The sequence below is a fragment of the Scyliorhinus torazame genome, chromosome 15 (assembly GCF_047496885.1).
Source record: "Scyliorhinus torazame isolate Kashiwa2021f chromosome 15, sScyTor2.1, whole genome shotgun sequence".
Classification (NCBI taxonomy): domain Eukaryota; kingdom Metazoa; phylum Chordata; class Chondrichthyes; order Carcharhiniformes; family Scyliorhinidae; genus Scyliorhinus; species Scyliorhinus torazame.
The window spans coordinates 91,213,525-91,238,319 of NC_092721.1; the positions used below are offsets into that span (position 1 = coordinate 91,213,525).

At 49.9% G+C, this 24,795-nt stretch overlaps 1 protein-coding gene across 2 annotated transcripts in view; it reads left to right on the plus strand.

The window, feature by feature from the left end:
* Positions 1-24,795, plus strand: part of LOC140391684 (high affinity choline transporter 1-like) — a 57,193-nt gene that overhangs the window by 7,378 nt on the left and 25,020 nt on the right. Inside the window, exons 2-5 of one of the 2 annotated variants that reach the window (XM_072476427.1) lie at positions 6,181-6,377; positions 13,292-13,405; positions 14,403-14,558; positions 14,663-14,811. In XM_072476427.1, the coding sequence (XP_072332528.1) occupies positions 6,194-6,377; positions 13,292-13,405; positions 14,403-14,558; positions 14,663-14,811 (603 nt within the window). In that variant the 5' untranslated portion in view covers positions 6,181-6,193. Of the gene's footprint in view, positions 1-6,177; positions 6,378-13,291; positions 13,406-14,402; positions 14,559-14,662; positions 14,812-24,795 lie in introns of both variants that reach the window. The other variant, XM_072476426.1, reaches the window with a different exon arrangement.

Genomic DNA, 24,795 nt, shown 5'->3' on the forward strand with positions numbered 1-24,795 from the left:
TCCCTCCCAGGTGCCCTCTAGCCCCAGCTGACCCATCAGCAGGATGATTATGCTCCAGCACAACTAGTGCCATCTTATTGGCTGGCATGGTGTGTGTGGGGAGTGAAGTCTGTATATGCGGCTGCAGCTTGTCAGCCTCCTGAGTGTCAATCGCGAATCCAGCGAATCCGGCACTATTTCGCATTGGAATTGATTGTGTTCCATGTGGCGCCGGTGCTAGCCCCTAAACAGTCTCTCAATTGGTCCAGATGCGGCGCCAGTTTTGTTCTCGAGGAAGTCCACGAATCCTATCCCGGCGTCAACACTTAGTCTCAGGAACGGAGAATCCTGCCGCCTATATCCTGGAATATTGAGCTGCCAATGTCAATCCTGCCCCTCCCTCAACCATGACATCATATCCCTGTGTTTAAATGTGTGTCCTCAACTCACCTGCCTTGATTGTCAAACTCCTTGCATTAAAATAAATACCATCCTATCTTGCCAAACACCCTTCAGGCTTAACTGGTCTATAATTTATTTGCCTTCCTGACTCAGGATTTGCTTTCTCTTCTAATTTTGGCTGTGTATCCCCCCTGCTGAACCTTCTCTCAGGATCTCACAGGGAATGGGACCAGCAGTACTTAAGGCAGCAGGAGCCGTAGTACGCAATGCAGGCAGAGCGGCGGTATGCAACACAGCCAGAATGACGCAAGGCAGCTGGAGTGCTAGTATACAAGGTAGCCAGAGCCATGATACACAAGGCAGCTGGAGCAGTGGTACGCAATGTAGCCAGAACAACTGCACGCAATACAGGCAGAGCAGTGGTGCCCAAGGCAGCTGGAGCTCTGGTACGCAAGGCAACTGGAGCCGTGGTATGTCAGGCAGCTGGAGCTCTGGTACGCAAGGCAACTGGAGTGACGGTACACAATCCAGCCAGAGCCAAGGTACAAAAGGCAGCTGAAGCAGTGGTACACAAGGCAGCCAGAGCCATGGTATGCAAGGCAGATGGAGCCGTGGTAGGCAAGGCAGCGAGAGCCGCAGTACGCCAGGCAACCAGAGCTGTGGTACCCAAGGCAGTGGTGCCCAGGTACGCAAGGCAGCCAGAGCCATGGTACACGAGACAGCCAGTGCCCAAGTAGTCAAGGCAGCCAGAGCCATGGTACACGAGACAGCCAGTGCCCAAGTAGTCAAGGCAGCCAGAGCCACGGTACGGAAGGCAGCTGGAGCGGAGGTACGCAACCACTTTAAAGAGAGTTAAGTGTATTTCAGGTAACGCCCCCCCCCATTCCCCTTCATGCTTGAATGATTTTGAAGTGCTCAGCTGGAATTTGACAGCACTTAACTCTCTTTGAAATAGTTGATGTTTTTAAACATTGTGCTCAGAGCATTTCAGAGTTTCTGAACTTTGAAAAAGATGAATGAAGCACGGCTGACAACTGTGTTTGTTCAAGCTGTCAATCACAGCCCACCAAGAGAAATGAAGGAATGCCTTGCAGCTCAGAGATCTGAGGCGTTTAAAAAAACAAGTCACTGGTTTACTCTTTCCAAGAATTGACACATGTTGCTTTCCCTGTCTGAGCCAGCAGTTATATGCCCAGGCGAGTGTTACAACAGTAATTGTTTTCACTTGCCCCTGTCTGGACTGCTCGCTAGCTTCCAGAAAGTGGTTTCGTTTCTGGGGGGTTTGAGGGTGGTCCTTTATTTAGGAGGTCCCTGGGGGGGTCCCTTTATTTAGGGGATCTCTGTGGTGGGTCCTCTTATTCAGGGGGTTTCTGGGGGGTGTCCCCCAATTTGGGGGGTGTCTGGGGGAGGGATTACTCTATCTACGGGCTCTCCATGGGTTCTCCTATTTAGGTGACCCTGAGGGGACATCACCTATTTAGGGGGTCTCTTGGTGGTCTCTCTATTTAGGGAGTCTCTGGGGGTCTCCTTATTTTTGGTGTCTCTGTGGGGGTCACTTTATTTAGGAGTCTCTGTGCATGGTCACTTTATTTAGGGGGTTTCTGGGGGGGGGGGGCTTTGGGAGGGGTTCTGGTGGGGGTGGGTTGGGAAGGTCTGGCATTGTGGCGGGAGGGGAGGGTGGCCCTCAATGGACTTTGGTGCAACTCCCTTAAGGCATTACCCCCTTGACCGTGGTGAGGTCCACCATGTTAGGGTCATGCTGGTAAATACAAGTAGTGATCCCACCCACGTGATTCACGGCCCAGAGGACAGGAGAATCACGAGGGCCTGGAGAATCTGGAGCCTGTCCTGCTAAGTAGACACAAATGGGTCATTAGGACCAATTTGCATCCATGTGCATCCTCCTGCTGGTGTGCAGGCACGAACCCTGATCCCCTTTACCCCCAACACCTGATTCTCTGCTGCATCGGAAACCCTGCTACTGGCAATGGTTGACAGCAAGTCCAGGCCAAGGTAAACCACCCTTCAACTGTTATTTTTATTTTGTAAAATGTTGTTCTGAATTGTAAGATAATGTTCTGCATTGCCAGTGCAATGCAGTTATTTTTCAACTATTCTGAATTACTGGGAAAGCTCTTACTATCTGAAAGAGCTGCTGCTTGCAATCCTACATTTCATGTTACAAGAAATGTTTAATGCTTTGGCTAAGTATCGAGACACATGTACTCTTGGGCATAACTAAAAGAGAAATAAGTAAAATTCTAATACGTATTTATATATATATTATGTTGTAACTGGGCTTGCAAAATGGATGGCTTACACGAAATGTCACTGATTAAATGCTGATAGGTCAAGGAAATCTATGAATGGTTCAAATTTAATGCGGGAGGAACCATTTTATTCTCGATTATGCACCGTCGATATTTAAGTTTCCACCTTATAACTGAAAACAAAGCAGAGTTAGGAAATAAATCGGCATGTGTAACTTCTGAACAATATTACTGCTACCAGTTAGCAAGACGACTAAGTTCTCCTGCCGGAGAAGAATCGCCCCTGTCTGCGCTGGCAGTACGAGTTGTGCCCAGGAATGATTCACTCTCCCTTACCATGCAAATTTATGCATGGCGGGGAGCTCTCGGGATGCCTTTTGAAACCTGCTATCGGGCATCCATTTCGAAGTCCAGCTGTGAAGCGATCCACAATGTTTAGAAACATCTACGAGATAAGTGATTTTGCTTCCCTTTTTTTTCAGCGGAAAGCACTTAACTCCTTTTGATGTGGTGATGACCTGTCAATCATATGTAGATGTTTATAAACATTGTGGTCAGGTTCACAGCAGGGTACTTGAGATACATTCAAACTTGAAGGGAGATGAAAATAAACAATCCATACACCTGGCTGTCTGGAAACTATTCCTTTGTCAGTTACAGCCTACTAAAAGCTAATTATCTTTGAAAGTGAATAGAAGTCTTGCCGATCGAAGTATCTGAGGGAGTTTAAAGCATTTTAATGTGTTTAAGTGAAAACACTGATTTATCACTGTGTCTGCCTAGATTGCTCTTCAGATTCCAGGCAAGTGTGACTGATTTCTGATTTGTGGGGTCTCTGAAGGTGGGGGTCTCTGATATGGGTGGTCTCTGATATGGGTTCTCTGATATGGGAGTCTGATTGGGGAGTCTGATGGGGGGTGGTCTGATATGGGGCCTCTGATGGAGGGGGGGTGGCTGGGGGGCAGGATTTGCATTGTAGGGGGTAGCAGCCCTCCGATGGACTTTGGGGTCACCTATGTTACATATTTACCCCCTTGGGTTAAGGACGAGGTCTGCTGCATCAAGACCATGCGCCCAGCTCATCAGTGCTCATGGCCAAAAGGGTAATGTGTGGGACTGGGGAAACAGCAACACCCAGATGATAATGTAAGGGACATATGACTAAGAGTCAAGAGGCGAATGTTGATGACTTAGACTGAGTAACACTTGTTGTCTTGTATATCTGTAAATAGTTATGAATCAGAAATTGTAAAAATAAATTTCAGCTGCTTAAATCCATTCCCCAACAGAAATTTCAATTCTCTTTCCACAATGCAAGACTTCCCACCCCCACCAGACTCCCCAATCAGCCCCAAAATAGATCTCTAAATAAAGGACTTCCCAATGGGATCCCTTAAATAAAGAGAGCCCCCCACAGAGACCTTCTAAATAAAGAGACCCCCAGATATCCCATAAATAAAGAGATCCCCCACTGAGACCCCCTAAGTAAAGATACCCCCAAAGAGACCCTAGAAAAGTGATCCCTGTCAGGAAGCCCCCCGAGAAAAGTAACCCCGCTCAGGAAGCTCCCCAGAAAAGTGACCCCCGACAGGAAGCTCCCTTGAAAAGTGACCCCTGACAGGAAGCTCGCCAGAAAAGTGACCCCCGACAGGAAGCTCCCCAGAAAAGTGGCCCCTGACAGTAAGCTCCCCAGAAAAGAGACCTCTGACAGGAAGCTCCCCAGAAAAGTGACCCCTGACAGAAAGCTCCTCAGAAAAGTGACCCCTGACAGGAAGTTCCCAAGAAAAGAGACCCCTGTCAGGAAACTGGAGAGTAGTCCAGACAGAGGCAGCGAAAACAATTACTGTTGTAACACTCACCTGGACAATACACCTGCTGGTTCAGACACAGGAAGCACCATGTGCTAGAGCACTTCAGAATTATTCAACTGTGAAGGGAGAACAATGGAGCAATGCTGACAGCTGTGTTTGTGCGGAAGTTGTCACTCACAACCTCATAAAATCAATACCAAAAGGAAATGAATGATTAGCTTGCAACTCAAATATCTGAGGTGGTTTAAACACAGCTGACCGGTTTCCAGGAAATGACACATGGGTCAGGATTCTCCAAAATCCCGGCCAAGTGTTGATGCCAGCGTCAGAACCGGCGTGAGCGATGCCGGCGTCAACGGGCCTCCAGGCCCAGGCATTCACCCCTTCTTAGGGGGCTAGTACGGCGCCAGAGTGCTGTGTGCTCGAAAGCCGGCGTGACACGGCCAGCACGGATCCGCGCATGCGCGTTGGTTGCTGTCTCTGTGCCAACCCCGGGCAATATGGTGAAGCCCTATAGGGGCCTGGCTCGGAGGAACATAGGCCCCGCCCGGAATTAGCCCGCCCACCGATCGGTAGGCCCCCGATCGTGGGCCTGGCCACCGTGGAGGCCCCCCGGAGTCGGACCCCCCACCCCTCCACCAGGACGCCCCCCCACAGCCAGAACTCCAAGATCCCGCCGGGTGAGACCATACGTAACACATGCCGGTGGGACTTGGCAGGAACCCGGCCCGCCAAGCGCAGAGAATCGCCGCAGAGGCCACTTTCAAAGGCATTCGACCGGCACGGCCAGCAACCGGAGAATCAGCAGCCCGGCGTCAGAGCGGCAGGCGTGATTCTCCCGCCCCCCCTGGTGATTCTCCAACCCGGCGCGGGATTGAAGAATCCCGGCCATGATTCTTCCTATGTCTGAGCCAGCAGGTGTATTGCCCAGGTGAGTGTTACAACTAGAATATTTTTCACCGCTTCTGTCTGGACTGCTCTCTTGCTTCCAGATAGGGGCTCTCTTCTGGGGGGCTCCCTGACAGGGGCCTTTTTTCTGGGGGGCTTCCTGACAGGGGACTCTCTTCTGGGGGGCTCCCTGGCAGAAGTCTCTTTACTGGAGTCTCTGTGGGGGCATTTCTTCATTTAGTGTTTTCTGTGGGGGGTCCCTTTATTTAGGTGGTCTCTGAGGGTCCCTTTATGTAGGAGATCCCTGGGGGTCCCTTTATTTAGGTGGTCTCTGTGGGGGGCAGTGGGGGATCTGGTCGGCGCCGATCCCGGTTTCTTCACTACCACTGGATTCTCCGCCACACGGGGCATTCCACTTCCGGCAGCGTGAGTCGGAGAATTTAGCTCAGTGTCTTATCAGTCAATTGTCTTCCAGCGGGACGGCACGGTGGCGCAGTGGTTAGCACTGCTGCCTCATGGCGCTGAGGACCCGGGTTCAATCCTAGCTCCGGGTCACTGTCCATGTGGAGCTTGCACATTCTCCCTGTGTCTGCGTGGGTCACACCCCCACAACCCAAAGAGTGAAGGGTAAGTGGATTGGCCAAGGAAATTGCCCCATAATTGGAAAAAAGGAATTGGATATTCTAAATTTAAAAAAAAGAGTATTGTCTTCCATAAACAGATTAAAAAAATTATAAGACAGGTTTCTCCAGCAATTGCAAACATACATCTGATGAGACGTTCTGTGCATGTACGAAAGGCTGAAAGCAACATTTCCTTCTCTCCAGTAGGTTACTGAGGGATATGGCTGTTAACATCCCGGGACTTGTGGCAGTCATTGTCTTCTATGTGCTAATTCTTGCAACTGGAATTTGGGCTGCTCGAAAATCAAAGCAGGAAGAGAAAAAATGCTCTGGAGACAGAAGTGAGGTGGCCATGATTGGAGGGAGGAACATTGGAATCTTAGTTGGAATTCTTACGACCACAGGTAAATAGACGTATCAGTAAAAGTAAAACTGTTGGACGCCACTTTAGTTGTCAAATAAAAATAATCTCCGAGGTGTCAAAAGTTGTGAAAGTCAAAATTCCAAACATTTACCTGCAGTGCCCAACCTGTCCTGTCGAACAGAGTTACAATGGGTAGAATACAGCAAATCACCAGAGTAGATCTTAGTTGTCCAATTTTAAAGTGATCTATGATGGGATTAGGTAAGATCAAATCCATTGGTTCAATCTACAAGTGTCAAGGAACTCCAGTTGGTTTATAAAATGCTCCGTCCCCTGCTTTGCTGGACATTGTTCAATAAGAAGTTAAAGAAGCCGCAGCCGCTATAGGCATTCCGAAAATGAGGTGCTAAACTGGTGAAGCTGCGTCCACCCCTCAACAATGGAAAGAGCACATAACAGAAAGAGCGAAACAATCCTACAACCAATGAATCAGATCAAAAGTCTTGTTGTCTTGCCCCTTCCAGTTGTGAATGGTGTTTTATTTGTTCATGGGTTGTGGGCGACACTGGCATGGCCAACATTTGTCGCCCACCCCAAAAAAGAGCATCAACCACATTGCTATCAATCTGGAGTCACATGTCGGTCATGTTATGGGCCAGGGTTTAGAGAACCCCAAAGTGTATCATGGAGTTCACCTGACCCAATAGATTGTGGTATGGGGAGCACACGGCCCACTCTACAGGTGTGGGTACAACAGAAATGGAAAAGTATTTTTAAAAGCAAAACAATGTTTATTCTATGAACTCAAGTTGACCATTTTAAAACAAACAGTGAACATCTTAGCAACCATTAATTCAAATACAATCCCCAAAGAATACAACACTAAGTACTCCGTAAGCTGTCCTTTTAACATCCAGAAGACTTTTTTAAAAAACCTTTAAACAGAAGCACATCAGGTTAAAGTCACTACTGCGAGCAGTTATTAGTTTTAAATCACCAAAGGATCGATTTACATTCTTTAGATTACAGAGGGAGACTCTAATACACCTTTAGGCTGTGACTGCAGCTACCCAGCTCTGAAAACAAATCTAAAATACACCCTGCAGCAAACAGCCTAAAATGAAAGTAAAAAGCTGACAGACAGCCCAGCTCCACCCACTCGCTGACATCACTGCAGTAATAAACACCCATTTCTTAAAGGTACTTTCACTACAGATACTTATATACACACCCATTTATAAACACCCATTTCTTAAAGGTACTCTCACATGACAGTCAGAAGAGGTAAGGAGGGCAGATTTCCTTCTTCAGTAGACCAAATGGGTTTTTATACCAATCTGTGTTAGTTTCATGGCTCAATCTTTTCAATTTCAGGTTTTTATTAATTGCCTTTAAGTTCCACAGTTGCCATGGTGGCGTTTGAACCCATGTCCCTGGAGCATCAGCCTGGGCCCCTGGTTTACCTGCCCAATGATCTTACCACTATGCCAATGTCTCCCCTTAATTGGTGGACAATTAAACAGCTAACGGGAGAAGGAGGAGTCTCCTTGAATATTTCCATCCTCAATAATGCCAGAGCACAGCACGTGAAAGATCAGCCGCAAAAGAGACTTTTCCAACCATCTTCAACCAGGGGTGTTGATTGGATGATCCATCTCGGCCTCGGGTCTCTACTGTCATAGATGCCAGTCTTCGGTCAATTCACTTCACTCCATGTGATGCCAGATGTGGCTGAAGATACTGGATCCAGCAAAGGTTACAGTCACCAGCAAATTCACTGTCTAGCTCTGAAGATTTATTATCTAGATCTAGCCATGCCATGACTATGCTGTTCCAGTACAGACACAATGCTGACATCTGCACCGGTATGTCTTGTCCAAAAAGCAGGTCAAATTTAATCCTGTCAAATAATGCCTCATCAGTCTGCTCTCAGTCATCAGCAAAGTGATGGAAGGGATCATCAACAATGTTAGCAAGCAGTACTTGCTCACCAACAACCTGTTCACTGAGGCAACATCTGTGAAGAGAGAAGCAGAGCTAATGCCCTGAATTTTTCAGATGGGGAGGGTCTTACTTCCTACCATCTGAAGAGTCGCCTGGGTACACAACCCTGCCATCTCCGAGTGTCCGGCAGCCATTTCACGCTCGAATGAGTGTAAGTGGCTGCAGGTGGGACTTCAGTCCTTCACTTGGGAGGAAGTCTAGCCTTCGAGAGTTTCTGGCCAATCAGAGCTGCAGTGGACTGAAGAAGAAATGTGGGAGGATGTCAGAACATCCAGTCCAGGAAACAGAGGCCCAGTAGTGAAAGAGAGATCAGGGTTTCAGTGAGAGGCGGGGGAGAGGAGAAGGGAGAGAGATCCAACCAGAGGCAACCAAATGTTAGAGAGGTGATCCCAACCTCAGGAGGGGGCTTCTGATGCAAGCACCTAAATTTTGAGGCTGAGCCGGAAATGACCCTTAATTGGTCATTAATTGGCTACTTGGTCATTAATTGGCTACAGTACATCGATGCTGACCCAGATCTAATGCAGGAAGCTGTGAGAGACAGGAGGGAGATTCTCTTCCCAGAGGGTGTCAGGAGGAGGCCAACTTGCCCTGCAGCAGAGACTTCTCCACCTTCACTGTATTTTCCTTCTGTCTCCAATTCCTCCTCCTCGTTTACTTCCTGCTTCTGCTGCACCAGCGATGAGCTGTCTCCTTCCAGGGCCTCACCGATTTCCAGGTTCACGCCTCTCTGTAGGGCCATGTTTTGGAGAACGCAGCAGATTACCACAATGACCGAGACCCTTCCAGGAATGCACTGCATGACACCACCCAACTGGCCCAGGCAGGAATCGCATCCTCAGAAGCCCAATGGCTTGCTTCTACGTCCTTAGCAGCCTTGCTCTTTGCACATCTGCGCCCACAATGCCATGGGGTGCTGATACTGATCAAAGCCCTGATCAAAGCTGCGAACCCACTCTACCAGCCACCTGCACATTACCAAAGATACCCCCTTACTGAATACTGAATTCTACTGGATGTCAGAATATCCAGTCCAGGAAACGGAGGCCCAGTAAGTTCAAGGGGTCCCTGGGGGTAGTGTGAAAGAGAGATGAGGGTTTCAGTGAGAGGCGGGGGAGAGGAGGAGGGAGAGAGATCCAACCAGAGACAAACAAATGTTAGAGGGGTGATCCCAACCTCAAAAGGGGGCTTCTGATGCAGGCACCTAAATTTTGAGGCTGAGCCGGAAATGACCCTTAATTGGTCATTAATTCTGCCCCCACAATGTCATGGGGTGCTGATACTGATCAAAGCCCTGATTCTACTCTGTTCCTTTTCCATCTAATCTAGAGTGTTTTTCAACCTATTACCACTAAGGCAACATACCTGTCAGGACTCTGGTTCAGTATCACTGACAATAAAATTCTGCATTGTTTCAACTCTCCATTTGCCTTTCACTCCCTTGCATAGTCTCTTTCTCCTCAGTGATGCAATGTTGCTCATCACCACCTTTCTCTTTGTGGCTGAAAGGTGCACCTTACACTTGTCCAACACTCTATTGAACTCAGGGGCTCTGTGAGCATACATGAGCTATGTCTCCCTTTGTCGCTCCTATTTCATTCTTTTAAAAAAATAAATTTAGAGTATCAATTTTTTCCAATTAAGGGGCAATTTAATGTGGCCAATCCACCTAGCCTGCACATCTTTTGGGTTGTGGGGTGAAACCCATGCAAACATGGGGAGAATGTGCAAACTCCACATGGACAATGACCCAGAGCTGGGATCGAACCTGGGACCTTGGCGTCGTGAGGCTGCAGGGCTAACCCACTGCGCCACCGTGCTGCCCCCTATTTCATTCTTTTGACACCACCCCTCTGACGTGAATTGTCCAACACTGCCCCTTAGCTGAGCACCGTCTGGAGAAAATGATCCCGAAACCCCTCATCAACAATTAAACTCCTCTTAATCACCTCACATATAATTACAGAAGAAAAGGATCCAATGGCATCTTAAGCTTGAAGTCCCTCTAAAGTTGAACTTCACTATGTTTGTATTAGCCTCTGCCAGCCTAGGAAAATACGTCATGAAAGTGTAAATGCCATGTGCCAGAGGGCTTGAAAAAGAAAGTCACATCCAGCACAGTGAAACTATTTTAATAGGGAATCAATTTTTTTTCATTTTATGAGAAAATGTGGGCATCAAGGATTGATCCAAATGTCTGAAATTCCTATAGGACCACTCCACTTGTGGAATAGCAGTCTGGTCAAATGAAGAGGTTCAAACTCCATCCCAAATTATGAGAAGATCATCACTTATATGTGGGACAGGCATATTGTGCTTCAGTGGAACCCATTTTGAACATTTGCCAGAGTTGGCATTCTGCTCCACTGGTGTGGAGAAGGATGAGGAGATTCTTCTGTGGAGAAATGGGACCTCTTGCTGAATGCAAACGATCATCTCTTGGATTGATTTCCTCTCTGACCAAAGGAAATGGGCCTGTAACATGACTGGTGCAAACTCTCCGCTGACAAAATTTATCCTGAAGCTGCAGAATGGGTGTAACTCCCAGAATCCTCAGCTACGCCTCATTAGAGGTGGAACAGTCAGATGATCGGCTGACAGAAACACCCTCCCTCACTCCCACCAATAGAAAATGGCTAAACGTAGGAAATGGGATGAAAACATCTCAAGGGCAATTAGGAATGGGCAACAAATGCTGGCTTAGCCAGGAAAACCCACAACCTGTAAAAGATGAGTACAAAAAAAATGTAACTGCTCCATCTGACTTTTCACTTTCCAATTTGAGATGCTCAAGATGTCCACCTTGGTCTAGGCCATAATGGTGATGGACGACAGTCTTATCTGAATTCTCACAGCAATGCAAGTTGTCCATTTTCCTTTCTAACTTCAGAAACACAGTCCTGAAGAATGATATGCTCTTTTACAATTGGTGGTTGCAATCGAATTGCTGATTATGTGATCTAATCTTCAGGAATCTGCCTGGTAAGACTATGGCAAGTAAATTACAATGTCATACCTTCACTAGTGTAAGTGTGGCACAACAGGTCTTAAATGCTTTGTGGTCACCAAGTTTGGAGACAGCAAATCCATGCATAAGAGTTTCAATGGCATGGAGGTTCAGATAAGTTTGGAGGCAGGAACATAGAGATGCTGTATATGTGGGCTTTCCATAAAGGATAAAATAACTGGGCGAAAAGAGCTCAACTATACTTTACTTTGTGAATTATTCTGCAACCCCAAAATCTAGCAGCACTGTCATGCTTAACACTGTTCCGCAATCTCCTGAACCATCTCAACTCCGAGCTTCAGCTCCACACATTAGGACATTCCTGCAGTCCCAGGACCCTGTCGAAGGGGTGTAACAAGTAATGGTGCACACCTTCATCTTTTTAAGTCAAGATTCAACATTCAACCCTTTTGGAAACAACTCATGAACCAACAAACAGCCGGAGTGGCTTCATAATACCCTGAAACCAATTGTAAATTTGCACAGCCTCCTTGCAGAAATCCTCACAAAGTACACTGATGCAACCATCAATTCACGCGAGACAAGAGTAAAAGTAAACCGTGGCTTTAATCAACTTAGAACAGTGCCTGCCTGCGACTGATACAATACTGTGCGCCACCTACAGGTCGACTGCTCTTTAAACCCCCCCTCAAGGGGAGGAGCCATGGGCGGAGCCCATACGTGTCCCAACATGTTCCCCTATGGATGATGCCATACAATGGCGCATAGGTGGAGCCCACAAGGGCAACAGCATAGCATAGATGCAAATACAAAGGCAAAGCATGGTACTGATACAATGGTGGATTATTGATATAATACATTCACCACATACACATTTGTTTAGCAACAAGATGAATCTCATGCTGTGGTGGAGTTCAACTGTTACCACAATGGATGAAGATTTTTTGGAATATATGCCAATCCACGTGAATGGTATACAGCCGCTGTCTGGAGTGCTTTATTGATTTTCCATTTCCGTCACACTTCTGGAATTCAGCTATTTGATCAATGGCGGAATTCATCTGTAATGAGGTCTGGAGCTAAGTGGGCCTGAAAGAGCCCAAATTATGTGTTGGTGGGTAGGGTATAGGTGAGTAACTGCAGCTTGACAGCACTGTCAATGCCTCCTTCCAACATTTTACCGAAGAGTAGATTCAAAGAATGGTAATTGGTCAAGTTGGAGTTTTCTTGCATTTTGTGGACAGGACAGACCTGGACAGTATTCCACATTGTCAGGTCAATGCTGGTGCTGTACCTGTACTGAAGCAAGGACAATATCAACCCATTTATACATAGCTATATCACCCAACCAACAACTTTAAAGCAGGAACCGTATCAGATTCAGAACAATCAGAGCAAAATCCCATTCTTAAACACACCATCAAGAGATGGAACTCCCTCCCTCACAGCACAGTGGATGTACCTACACCTGTAGGTCTGCAGTGGTTCAAGAAGGCAACTCACCACACCTTCTGATGGGCAACTAGAGATGGGCAATAAATGCTGGCCTAACCAGCAACGCTCACATCCCATAAATGAATTTAAAAAAAGATGGCCCAGCCCACTGTATCCTCCTGTTTAACTCCTCCACAGAACCGTAACTAACAGAAAGGAAAACTTGAATTTATATAGTGCCTTGCAGGACGTCAGAACATTCCAAGCATTTTCAAGTCATTTGAGATTGTTGTTGTAATGTAAGAAATAAATATATATATATATTGGTTTGAAATGGGATAGCAACTTCATTATAATTATCAACATAGGAATTTTACACAAGTATATTAAGCAATGCACCTAAAGTCAAAGTGAGCACAATTTTAACCCTCATAAAATCTATCATAATTTGGAAATCAAGCAAATGTAGTAGTGACTATTGTAGCTACGATACCAAGTTACAACAAGTTCATGTGAACCATCTTACAGCTGAACTTTATTTTTTACAGCAACGTGGGTTGGAGGAGGCTTCATCAATGGAATTGCTGAAATAGTTTATCTGCCAAATCACGGAGTAGGCTGGGCACAGGCACCCATTTCTTATTGTTTGAACCTTATTTTTGGTAAGAGCTCATAAATAAAATGGTACCAAGCAAGATTAGTCAAGCAATACAGATTTCAATGCAAGCACAGATGCATCTCTCTTGAACAAAAGGAAATGTACAAGAGCTTTATCATTTTTCAGCTGTTCTCCCGGAGAATGTATTGTGAGGTACATCACACCCAAAGATTGTGGGCGTGACCTACCGCCTCTTTTGAGCATGTCTATAAGATGTATTGGTTTAAATTAAACAACATTTTCAAAGCTTATTGGGTAACAAAGGTAACTTCTTGATCTCGCCTGCATAAATATGACTAAAGAAGTGAAGACCAGGCACTTTTCGCGGGAAAGGAAGGAATGTTGGAGAGAAACTTGGTTGTTCTTAAATGCTGTTGAATAGAATCGCACCATTAGCTCTGGGAATTGATCACCTGCCTGTTTCACAGCTAGGCACCTAAGGATGGTGAGCAATGCGAGGACATCATCAAGATGGGAAAATCAGAATAGTTTTACAATAAAGGGTATGGATTTGAAAGCGGTTTAATGTTACTGAAGTATGACCAGCCATTGATCATCAAATATTCAAATGCATCTACAACTCCACTTCTGCTAGCATCGTCATCAGCAAAGTACTTGCCAATTGAAACAAAAACAGGAAACACTGGACAATCTCAGCAGGTCTGCCAGCATCTGTGGAGAGAGAAGGGAGCTAACGTTTTGAGTCAGGATGACTCTTTGTCAAAGTCAGAGTCATCCAGATTCTAAATGTTATCTCTCTTTAAAAATGTTGATGAAGATTAGCCCATTTACAGAGGAAGCAGTGTTAGGGACCATAGCTGGAATTGGATAGGTTGCGGTGGACTAGAGGGGGCTTCGTATTTGGGTGCTATGGATAGTAATTTGCACCTTTGGCAGGATCAACAGTAGAGGGCACTGGCAAGGAAGATCCCAGCAAAACAAACACAATTGCAACCAATTGTCCACTATAAATGGAACAGCTGCTTTTATTTCAAATGCAGGCGGCCTATTCTTTGCAAAGCCAATGAGGAGCAATCGATATGTCACCATGATGGACCCATTCCAGATCAAATTTGGTAATCTCATGACTAGTCTCCTCATGATCCCAGCTGTGTTAGGAGATATATTCTGGTCAGCTGCTATTCTTGCAGCATTAGGTAAGTTTTCAAAAGTTTTCTTAATATGTACATGTTATGGTATTTGTTGACTGGATTTTTTTACAATTCCATAGTTTATGATCAATGATTCACATCTATTTCAGGTGCTACGATGGCTGTTATTTTGGACATAGAAACCTATTTGTCCATCATTCTGTCATCTTGTGTAGTCATCGTGTATACATTATTGGGTGGTCTCTACTCTGTGGCATATACAGATGTGATGCAAATGATTTTTATTATCATCAGCCTGGTAAGTATTTTCTATGTGTAGCCTGATTTCAAAAATTCTGAAGAGGTATCTTTAGAACAGAATTGACCCTAGGCTTTTCTCCTGGATAAATACGTCAAACATAAAAGATTGCAAATGTTTGGACATAGTGTTCCATGTGTAACTATGGCCAAATATTTGCAATCCTCTCAGTGCATCTATTGATCCCTACATCCACAAAATTCAACACGCCTCCAGCACCACACATGTTTCCTCCAGTTACACTTGTTTCAGGGATTTCATTACATTGTTCCCAGGTTCCCAAGTGCACAAGCAATCTATCCATGGTCCAAAGTCAGCTGACTCAAAGTGAGTTAAAGCCTTATTCCTGCTCTGTTGCTGCAGAAATTTGCATTTTAAACAAAACCTTAGCAAGGAAAGGAAATTAGAAATACGTTAGAGTTTGTAAAGAGCAAGTGTCTGCTATCTTCAGCCTCACCCAGAAGGGAATTTTCCCCCGCTTTTTATATGAATCCACCCTGTGTGTACCAACTACAAGATGCAGTGCAGCAATTCACAGCATCTTCCAAACACCAATCTTTACTATCTAGAAGAACAAGGGCAGCAGATACATGGGAACACCAACACCTGGATGTTCTGCTCGAAGCTACTCACTCGCCTGTCTTGGAACTATATCGCTGTTCTTTCACTGTCACTGGGTCAAAATCCTGGAACTCCCTCCCTAACTGTGCTGTGGGGTATACATACATGGACTGCAGCGGTTCAAGAAGGTGGTGTGGTGAACGTATTGTACAAACCATTCACCACTGTATTACACTGCATCACGCTGTTGCCCATGTAGGCTCCACCTATGGACCATTGTACGATATTACACAGAATGTTTCATGTTGGTGCCCTTGTGGGCTCCGCCCCTGGCTCCGCCCCCTTGAGGGGAGGCATAAAGAGCAGCTGCCCTGTAGGCGGCTCTCACTAGCAGAGCAGTCGCAGGCAGGCACTGTTCTAGTTGATTAAAGCCACTGTTCACTTCAACTCTCTGTCTCGCGGGAATTGATGGTCGCATCAATTTAATCGACTACAACATCGCTATGGAAGCAGCCCTCAAACCTGACCGATTGGAACTCAACCCAAAGGCCGCAGAAGCCAAAGGGATTTTTTTCACACTGGCTCCGATGTTTCAAGGCCATCCTCGCCGCCTCCTCCTCGCCCTCCGTCACTAATGACCAGAAGCTGAGCCTCCTCCACACTCGGGTGAGCCATCGAATCTCTATACAACTCGAGGAAGCGACCACATACGCGGACGGCGTCGCGATGCTGAAGCGCCTATACGTGAGGCCGGTGAACGAAGTGTACGCATGGCATCACCTCACCACTCGCCGCCAACACCCCGGGGAATCGCTGGAGGAGTACCTACACGACCTCGAAGTCCTTGCGCGAAGCGGCAACTACCAAGCCGTCACGGCCTCTCAACACATGGAACTCGCCGTCCGGGACGCCTACGTGGCTGGAGTCAGGTCCAACTACGTCAGACAGCGCCTGCTCGAGAAGGGCGCCCTCAACCTAGAAGAGACGGTAAAGCTAGCCACCTCCCTAGAAGTAGCGTTCCAGAGACTCAACGCGTTCCCGTCCGATCCCGCGACCCCCTCATGGACCCCCGACCAGAGAGTACCCCAGGCCTGTGCCGCGCGGCTGCCCGCCCAGCCCGGGGGCTACCATGCTATTTCTGCGGCTAGCACCAGCACCCCAGGCAGTGCTGCCCGGCTCGGAACGCGAACTGCAGTGACTGCGGCAAAAAGGGACACTTCGCTAAAGTTTGCCTGGCCAGGTCCAAATCCTCCAAATCGCAGGCCCGACTCTCAGACTCTCAGACTCGCAGACCCCGCAGTGTCGCTGCGTGCCTGCCGCTCCGCCCCTCCGGACGCATCATCTGCCTCGTGTTGTCCGTGGGGGCAGCCATCTTCAACTCCGCACAACACGTGAGACTCACAGGGGCCGCCATCTTGGCCGCCGTCTCCCACGCGGCACGCCACGTGCGACTCATGGGGGCTGCCATCTTGGATGCCATCTGCAACACCACCCGACACGTGCGACCGACAGGGGCAGCCATCTTGGGACCACCCCATCACCTCCGACCACGCTGGCTACCCGCAACTCGGTACGGTCACCATCGACCAGTCACGACCAAAACACCTCCGGAACTCCATGGTGACTGTCCGGGTCAGTGGACACGAAACGCCTTGCCTGTTTGACTCCGGGAGCACGGAGAGCTTCATTCATCCAGAGACGGTAAGGCGCTGTTCGCTCCAAATCCTCCCCGCACTTCAAACCATCTCTCTCGCTTCCGGATTGCACTCAGTGCAGATCCAGGGGTGCACTGTTGCGAACCTCGCGATACAGGGCGCCGAGTACGCCAATTTTAAACTATATGTACTCCCCGATCTCTGCGCTCCTCTCCTGTTGGGACGGGACTTCCAGTGCAACCTCAGGAGCCTTACCCTGAAGTTCGGCAGACCCCTACACCCCCTCACCATATGTAGCCTCGCGGCCCTTAAGGTCGACTCTCCCCCGCTCTTCGCAAATCTCACCCCCGACTGTAAGCAGTTGCCACCAGGGCAGGCGGTACAGTATCCAGGACAGGACTTTTATCAGGTCCGAGGTCCAGCGACTCTTGCGGGAGGGGATCATCGAGGCCAATAATAGCCCCTGGAGAGCTCAGGTGGTGGTCGTCAGAACCGGAGAAAAGAACCGGATGGTTGTAGACTACTGCCAAACCATAAACCGGTACACACACCTCGATGCGTACCCCCTTCCCCGGACAGCGGACATGGTTAATCAGATCGCGCACTACCGGGTGTTCTCCACGGTGGATCTGAAGTCAGCATACCACCAGCTCCCAATCCGCCTGGGGGACCGCCACTACACGGCCTTTGAGGCAGACGGCCGCCTCTTCCACGTCCTCCGGGTTCCCTTCGGCGTCACAAATGGGGTCTCGGTCTTCCAAAGAACGATGGACCGAATGGTGGACCAGTACGGGCTGCGGGCCACATTTCCGTACTTGGATAACGTCACCATCTGCGACCACGACCAGCAGGACCATGACGCCAACCTCCAGAAATTTCTCCAAACCGCCCAAGCCCTCAACCTCACTTATAACAAGGAGAAATGTGTTTTCCGCACAACCAGACTAGCCATGCTCGGCTGTGTCGTGGAAAACAGAGTTCAAGGGCTCGACCCCGAACGTATGCGCCTCCTCCTGCAACTCCCTCTTCCCCACTGCCCCAAGGCCCTGAAAAGGTGCCTCGGGTTCTTTTCCTATTACACCCAGTGCGGTCCCCAACTTTACGGACAAAGCCCGCCCACTGATCAAAGCCACCATCTTCCCACTGGTGGCTGAGGCCCGTCAGGCCTTCAGCCACATCAAGGCAGATATTGCCTCAGCCGCGATGCGCGCGGTGGACGAGTCCGTCCCTTCCCAGGTGGAGAGCAACGTGTCAGAGATCGCCCTCGCTGCCACCCTTAACCAGGCGGGCAGGCCAGTAGCATCTTTCTCCCGTACCCTCAACGCCTCTGAAATTCGACACTCCTCAGTCGAAAAAGAAGTCCAAGCCATCGTAGAAGAAGCGGCACTGGAGGCACTACCTCGCTGGTAGGAGGTTTACCCTCGTCACCGACCAACGGTTGGTAGCCTTTATGTTCGATAATACACAGCGGGGCAAAATCAAGAACGATACGATCTTGAGGTGGAGGATCGAACTCTCCACCTATAATTACGATATAGTGTATCGTCCTGGGAAGCTCAACGAGCCCCCAGATGCCCTGTCCTGCAGCACGTGCGCCAGCGCACAAGGTGACCGACTCCGGGCTATCGACGATGACATCTGCCACCCGGGGGTCACCCGGCTTCTCCACTACATCAAGGCCCGCAACCTGCCCTACTCCACCGAGGAGGTCAGGGCCATGACCAGGGACTTCCAAACCTGCGGGGAGTGTAAGCCGCACTTCTATCGTCCAGACAAGGCCCACCTGGTGAACGCATCCTGCCCCTTTGAGCGCCTCAGTATCGACTTCAAAGGGCCCCTCCCCTCTACCAACCGCAAAACGTATTTCCTCAACGTCGTTGACGAGTTCTCCCGCTTCCCCTTTGCAATCCCCTGCCCCGACATAACCGTGGCCACCGTCATTCAGGCCCAAATAGTATCTTCACCTTGTTCGGTTTCCCCACTTACGTCCACAGTGACCGGGGCTCCTCGTTTATGAGCGACGAACTCCGTCAGTACCTGCTCGGTAAGGGCATCGCCTCAAGCAGGGCTACCAGTTACAACGCCCGGTAAACTGACAGATGGAGAGGGAGAACCCGTCCTCCTGGCCCTACGGTCTAGGAATCTCCCAGTTTCCCACTGGCAGGAGGTCCTCCCCGAAGCGCTCCACTCCAATTAGGTCCCTCCTTTGCAGAGCCACGAACGAGACCCCTCATGACCGCCTGTTTGTTTTCGTCAGGAAATCCACCTCCGGGGTCTCATTTCCATCCTGGCTGACGACACCGGGGTCCGTCCTACTCCGCAAACACGTAAGGAGCCATAAGTCCGACCCCCTGGTTGAAAGGGTCCAGCTCCTTCACACCAACCCCCAGTATGCATAGGTAGAACACCCTGACGGCCGACAGGATACGGTTTTGCTCCGGGACCTGGCACCCGCATTTTCCCCTACCACCACCCCAACCTAACCCCCCCCCCCACAACCTATGCCGACCAGCGCCCCTGCCCCTACATGGCCACCACACACCCTCCTATACTCCCTTCCCCCTTCACTGACCCACAGGAACAAAGCTCCTGAAAACACGCTCCCGGAGTCCACGTCTGTGCCCGCACCAACGAGTTCACCACCCATGCCCGCACCGGCGAGTTCGACACCCGGGCCAGCTGCAATACCAGAGCTCCGGCGATCGCAGCGCACGATCAGGGTGCCGGACAGACTGAACCGGTGAACCCTTCACCCCCGCCGGACTTCAATTTTTTAACAGGAGTTGAATGTGATGAACGTATTGTACTAACCATTCACCACTGTATTACACTGTATCACGCTGTTGCCCATGTGGGCTCCACCTATGGACCATTGTACAATATTACACAGAATGTGGGCTCCGCCCCTGGCTCCGCCCACTTGAGGGGAGGCATAAAGAGCAGCTGCCCTGGAGTCACATGGCGGCCGGACCAGGTAAGGATGACAGATTTCCCTTCTGAAAGGACATTAACAAATGCTTCTTTTTTTACAACAATCAACAATGGTTTCATGGTCTTCATTCGGCTTTTAACTCCGGGTTTTTAAAACTTTTATTTAATTAAAATTTCACCACCTGCCATGTTAGTCCCCAAAGCCTGGGGGCGGGATTCTGTGATCCTGGGCTAAGTGTTGATGCCATCGGAAACGCCGTCGCGTTTCTCAACGGCGTCAACGCGGCCTCAGGATCAGCAATTCTGGCGTCTACAGGGGGCCAGCACAGCACTGGAGCGGTTCACGCCGCTCCAGCTGCTGATCCTGTCAGGAACTGGTCGCCGCGGGATCAGCGCATGCGCAGTGGCACCGGCGCCAACGCGCGCATGCGCAGTGGCTTCCTTCAACGCCCCGGCCCCGACGCAACATGGTGCAGGATTACAGGGGCTGGCGCGCAAAAAAGGAGGGTGGGCCGATCGCGGGCCTGGCCACATCAGAGGCCCGCCCCCCGTGGTCAGACCCCCCCCCCCCTCCCACCCCCACAGGCTGCCCCCCGACGCTCCCACACCGAGTTCCTGCCGACTGAGAGCAGGTGTGGACGGCGGCGGCGGGACTCGGCATTTTTACAACGGCCGCTCGGCCCATCCCGGGCCGAAGATCGGCAGGCCGGCCACGTAGAGTGGCCCCCGACCGGTGCCACACCAACCACGCCAGTGCCAATGGCGGCGATTCTCCACTCCGTGGAGTATCGCGTGCCGGCATCAGGGCAGCGTGGCGCGATTCGCGCCGGTCGCGGGGATTCTCCGGCCTGGCCCCGGGCTGAGAGAATCCCACCCCTGGGTCTCTGGATGACCTGCCCAGTGAGAATGCCACCACACCATTGCCTTCCTTTGCTTAATTAGTTTGCACAGCAACTTGATACAATTTCACTTTGGCTAGATGGACACGCACTTTAAACACAATTTTCCAATTGCACCCATAAACTCCAGATTATTTGTTGACCCCTATTTATTTAATGTATTGTAGAAAAGATGAAATCTGCTACTATGGAAATATGGACACAAACTATAATTTAAGCAACATTTTAGAAGTTAATAATTCTGTGACTTTTCTTACATTGCGTGCAAGATGCAATGATTCAGATTACACTGTAGCCTCGGTAACTGAAAGCTCAAATTCCTTCCAGATAGCTACTGATCTCCGATCCTTGGACTGTCTTAAGAATTTGATTGATCAATTGGAATAGTTTTGAACAGTCTGTTATGTCAAAAACTTGACTTAATTGAACATGAATTGGACTTGAAAAGTGAAATGTGCAAAAGATCTGGGGCGTCATTCTCCGACCCCCCGCCGGGTCGGAGAATGGCCGTTGGCCGCCGTGAATCCTGCCCCCGCCCCCGCCGAAGTCTCCGGTACCGGAGATTGGGCGGGGGCGGGAATCGGGCCGCGCCGGTTGGCGGGACCCCCCACTGGATTCTCCGGCCCGAATGGGCCGAAGTCCCGCCCAGAAATTGCCTGTCCCACCGGCGTAAATCAAACCTCGTATTTACCGGCGGGACCAGGCGGCGTGGGCGGGCTCCGGGGTCCTGGGGGGGGGCGCGGGGCGATCTGACCCCGGGGGGTGCCCCCACGGTGGCCTGGCCCGCGATCGGGGCCCACCGATCCGCGGGCGGGCTTGTGCCGTGGGTGCACTCTTTCCCTTCCGCCTCCGCTACGGCCTCCACCATGGCGGAGGCGGAAGAGACTCTCCCCACTGCGCATGCGCAGGAAACTGACAGTGGCCGCTGACGCTCCCGTGCATGCGCCGCATTTCCGCGCCAGCTGGCGGGGCAACAAAGGCCGTTTCCGCCAGCTGGCGGGGTGGAAATCCCTCCGGCGTCGGCCTAGCCCCTCAATGTTGGGGCTAGGCCGCCAAAGATGCGGAGCATTCCGCACCTTTGGGCCGGCGCGGTGCCCGTCTGATTGGCGCCGTGTTTGGCGCCAGTCGGCGGACATCGCGCCGTTGGGGGAGAATTTCGCCCCAGATGCCAGCCAGACCTATTTTTCAAAATAGAGCAGCAGTGGGAAAGAATATATGGGGTAGAATTTTCCCATATTTCTTGGGTGTCAGGCTCTGACTGAAAACCAGCATGTCGCTCTTTGGCTGTACAGCTGAGTGTTAGTCCAGACTTTCAGGCAATCTGGGAATAAATGAGGTTTACATAAACGAATGAATGAACAAATTTACATGGCAATCATTTTTGCAGGGACTTCGTAATGACCAGAAAATCGGCTATCCGTGTTGTACGTGGAAGTGCAGTGCTGACACATTTTCACCTACATTACAGTCAAGCGGCAGATCTATCCTGTTGATGTCTGGGGCGTCATTCTCCGACCCCCCGCCGGGTTGGAGAATCGCCGGGAGCTGCCGTGAATCCCGCCCCCGCCGGTTGCCGAAGTCTCCGGCACCGGATATTCGGCGAGGGCGGGAATCGGGCCGCGCCGGTTGGCGGGCCCCCCCGCTCGATTCTCCGGCCCGGATGGGCCGAAGTCCCGCCGATAAATTGCCTGTCCCGCCGGCATGGATTAAACCACCTTTTGAACGGCGGGACAAGGCGGCGTGGGCGGGCTCTAGGGTCCTGAGGGGGGCGCGAGGCGATCTGGCCCCGGAGGGTGCCCCCACGGTGGCCTGGCCCACGATCGGGGCCCACCGATCCGCGGGCGGGCCTGTGCCGTGGGGGCACTCTTTCCCCTCCGCCTCTGCCACGGTCTCCACCATGGCAGAGGCGGAAGAGACTCCCTCCACTGCGCATGCGCGGGAAACTGTCAGCAGCCACTGACGCTCCCACGCATGCGCCGCCCGGAGATGTCGTTTCCGCGCCAGCTGGCGGGGCAACAAAGGCCGTTTCCGCCAGCTGGCGGGATGGAAATTCCTCCGGCGTCGGCCTAGCCCCTCAATGTTGGGGCTCGGCCCCCAAAGACGCGGAGCATGCCACACCTTTGGGGCGGCGCGATGCCCGTCTGATTGGTGCCGTTTTGGGTGCCAGTCGGCGAACATCGCGCCGTTTCCGGAGAATTTCACCCCTGAAAGGGGACAACAAGCCTGAGGCTGCAATATAGATTTTCCCTCAGTCAGTTCCTCATTAGGTCATTCAATTAGAGCTTTTTCATTCTGCCCTTCAGATGAGAAATGGGTTGTTATTAACAGCAAAATTTATTGCGCATATATTACATACAATTATATAAAAATTGCAATATGAAAACTGTCCTTTTTCCCTAGTTGGCTGATGCCTAGAGTGCGGTGCAGTTTGACACCAATAACGAGGTTCAATTATCTTATCGGCTGTAGTAGTACGTGAAGATCTGCTTCCTCACAATGCCTCATGCTTGTGTATTAATATCATGACCGGGCTCAGGATAGAAGAGAGCTGGAACCCATGCTGTTGTAAACTAGTGAACATTTATTGACTATTTATACTATTTACAGAGTTTTAGTAGGACTCAATTGGAACCAAAGATGTGCAGGTTAGGTGGATTGGCCACGTTAAATTGCCCATAGTGTCCAAAGGTTAGGTTGGTTTACTGGGTTATGGGGATAGAGTGGAGGTGTGGGCTTAAGTAGGGTGCTCTTTCAAGGGCCGGCATCGACTCGATGGGTCGAATAGCCTCCTTCTGCACTTTAATTCAATGATTCTATGAACCTTCTTCCTTGGAGTTCCAGTTACATGAGATCTGACAACATTTAACAGCACTGATGATACACTCTACCAGTTAGCCTTATAGCTATTATCCCCATACACTACACATTACCTGAAGTTTTTCATTCTACCCATAAGCAATTTGTATTGTTATCCTACTCCCCCACAACACTCTCTTGCACTAGTGGCATCAATCTCTGACTGTTCTCGGCTCTCTTTGACGATGTGTAGGACATATGCACAAATATTCTTCGCCTTGCAAGGCACAAACCTTTGCAGACCTCCTAGCGGGCCAGAGCATCTCTGGAACTGCATCAGAATATATCCTGTCACCAGCATCAACAGTGAAAGAAACATGCAGGGGCAGCGAAATTCCACTACTGCACACCTATGGCATTAGTAAGATCTGTAGTAAGCACCGCTGATCTCCAGATTTAACTTTGGAGGCAGCAATAGTAGGGATTTGTTCCACAACAGTTGCAGTGGTAACAGTAAGAATTTCTGATCACAGTTGTACATTGTAATCTGTCACTGGTGTCTTCAGCAGAATGAACAGACAGATTTACAACTTTGGGCAGGATTCTCCATTCTGGTAAGACCGGATAGCGAAGGGACAGGTACCGGAGGTAGTGGTCTCTACGGACCTGGAGAAGGCTTAAGACCGGGTGGAGTGGCAGTACGTGTTTGAGGTTTTGAGAAGGTTTGGGCTGAGGGTTTGTGGCGTGGGTGCTTCTGCTGTACATTACTCCGATGGCGAGGGTACGACAAACGAGATGAGTTCATGGAGCTTCAGGTTGCACAGGGAAACGAGGCAGGGATGCCCGCCGTCGCTGCTGCTGTTTGCGCTGGTGCTAGAGTTTTTGGCAGTGTCCATTAGGGGGTCAGTAGAGTGGCAGAGGATTGTGTGGGGGAGTCAGGAACACTGGGTGTTGTTGTACACGGATGACCTGCTGCTGTTCATATCGGACCCATTGGAGAGTATGGGGAGAATCATGGGCATACTCGAGAGGTTCAGGGCCTCCTCAGGCTCTAAGCTGAATGTGGGAAAGAGTGAGATGTTTCTGGTGAATGCGGCAGGTCGGGGAGCCAATCTTGGGCTGTTGCTGTGGTGATGTGCATC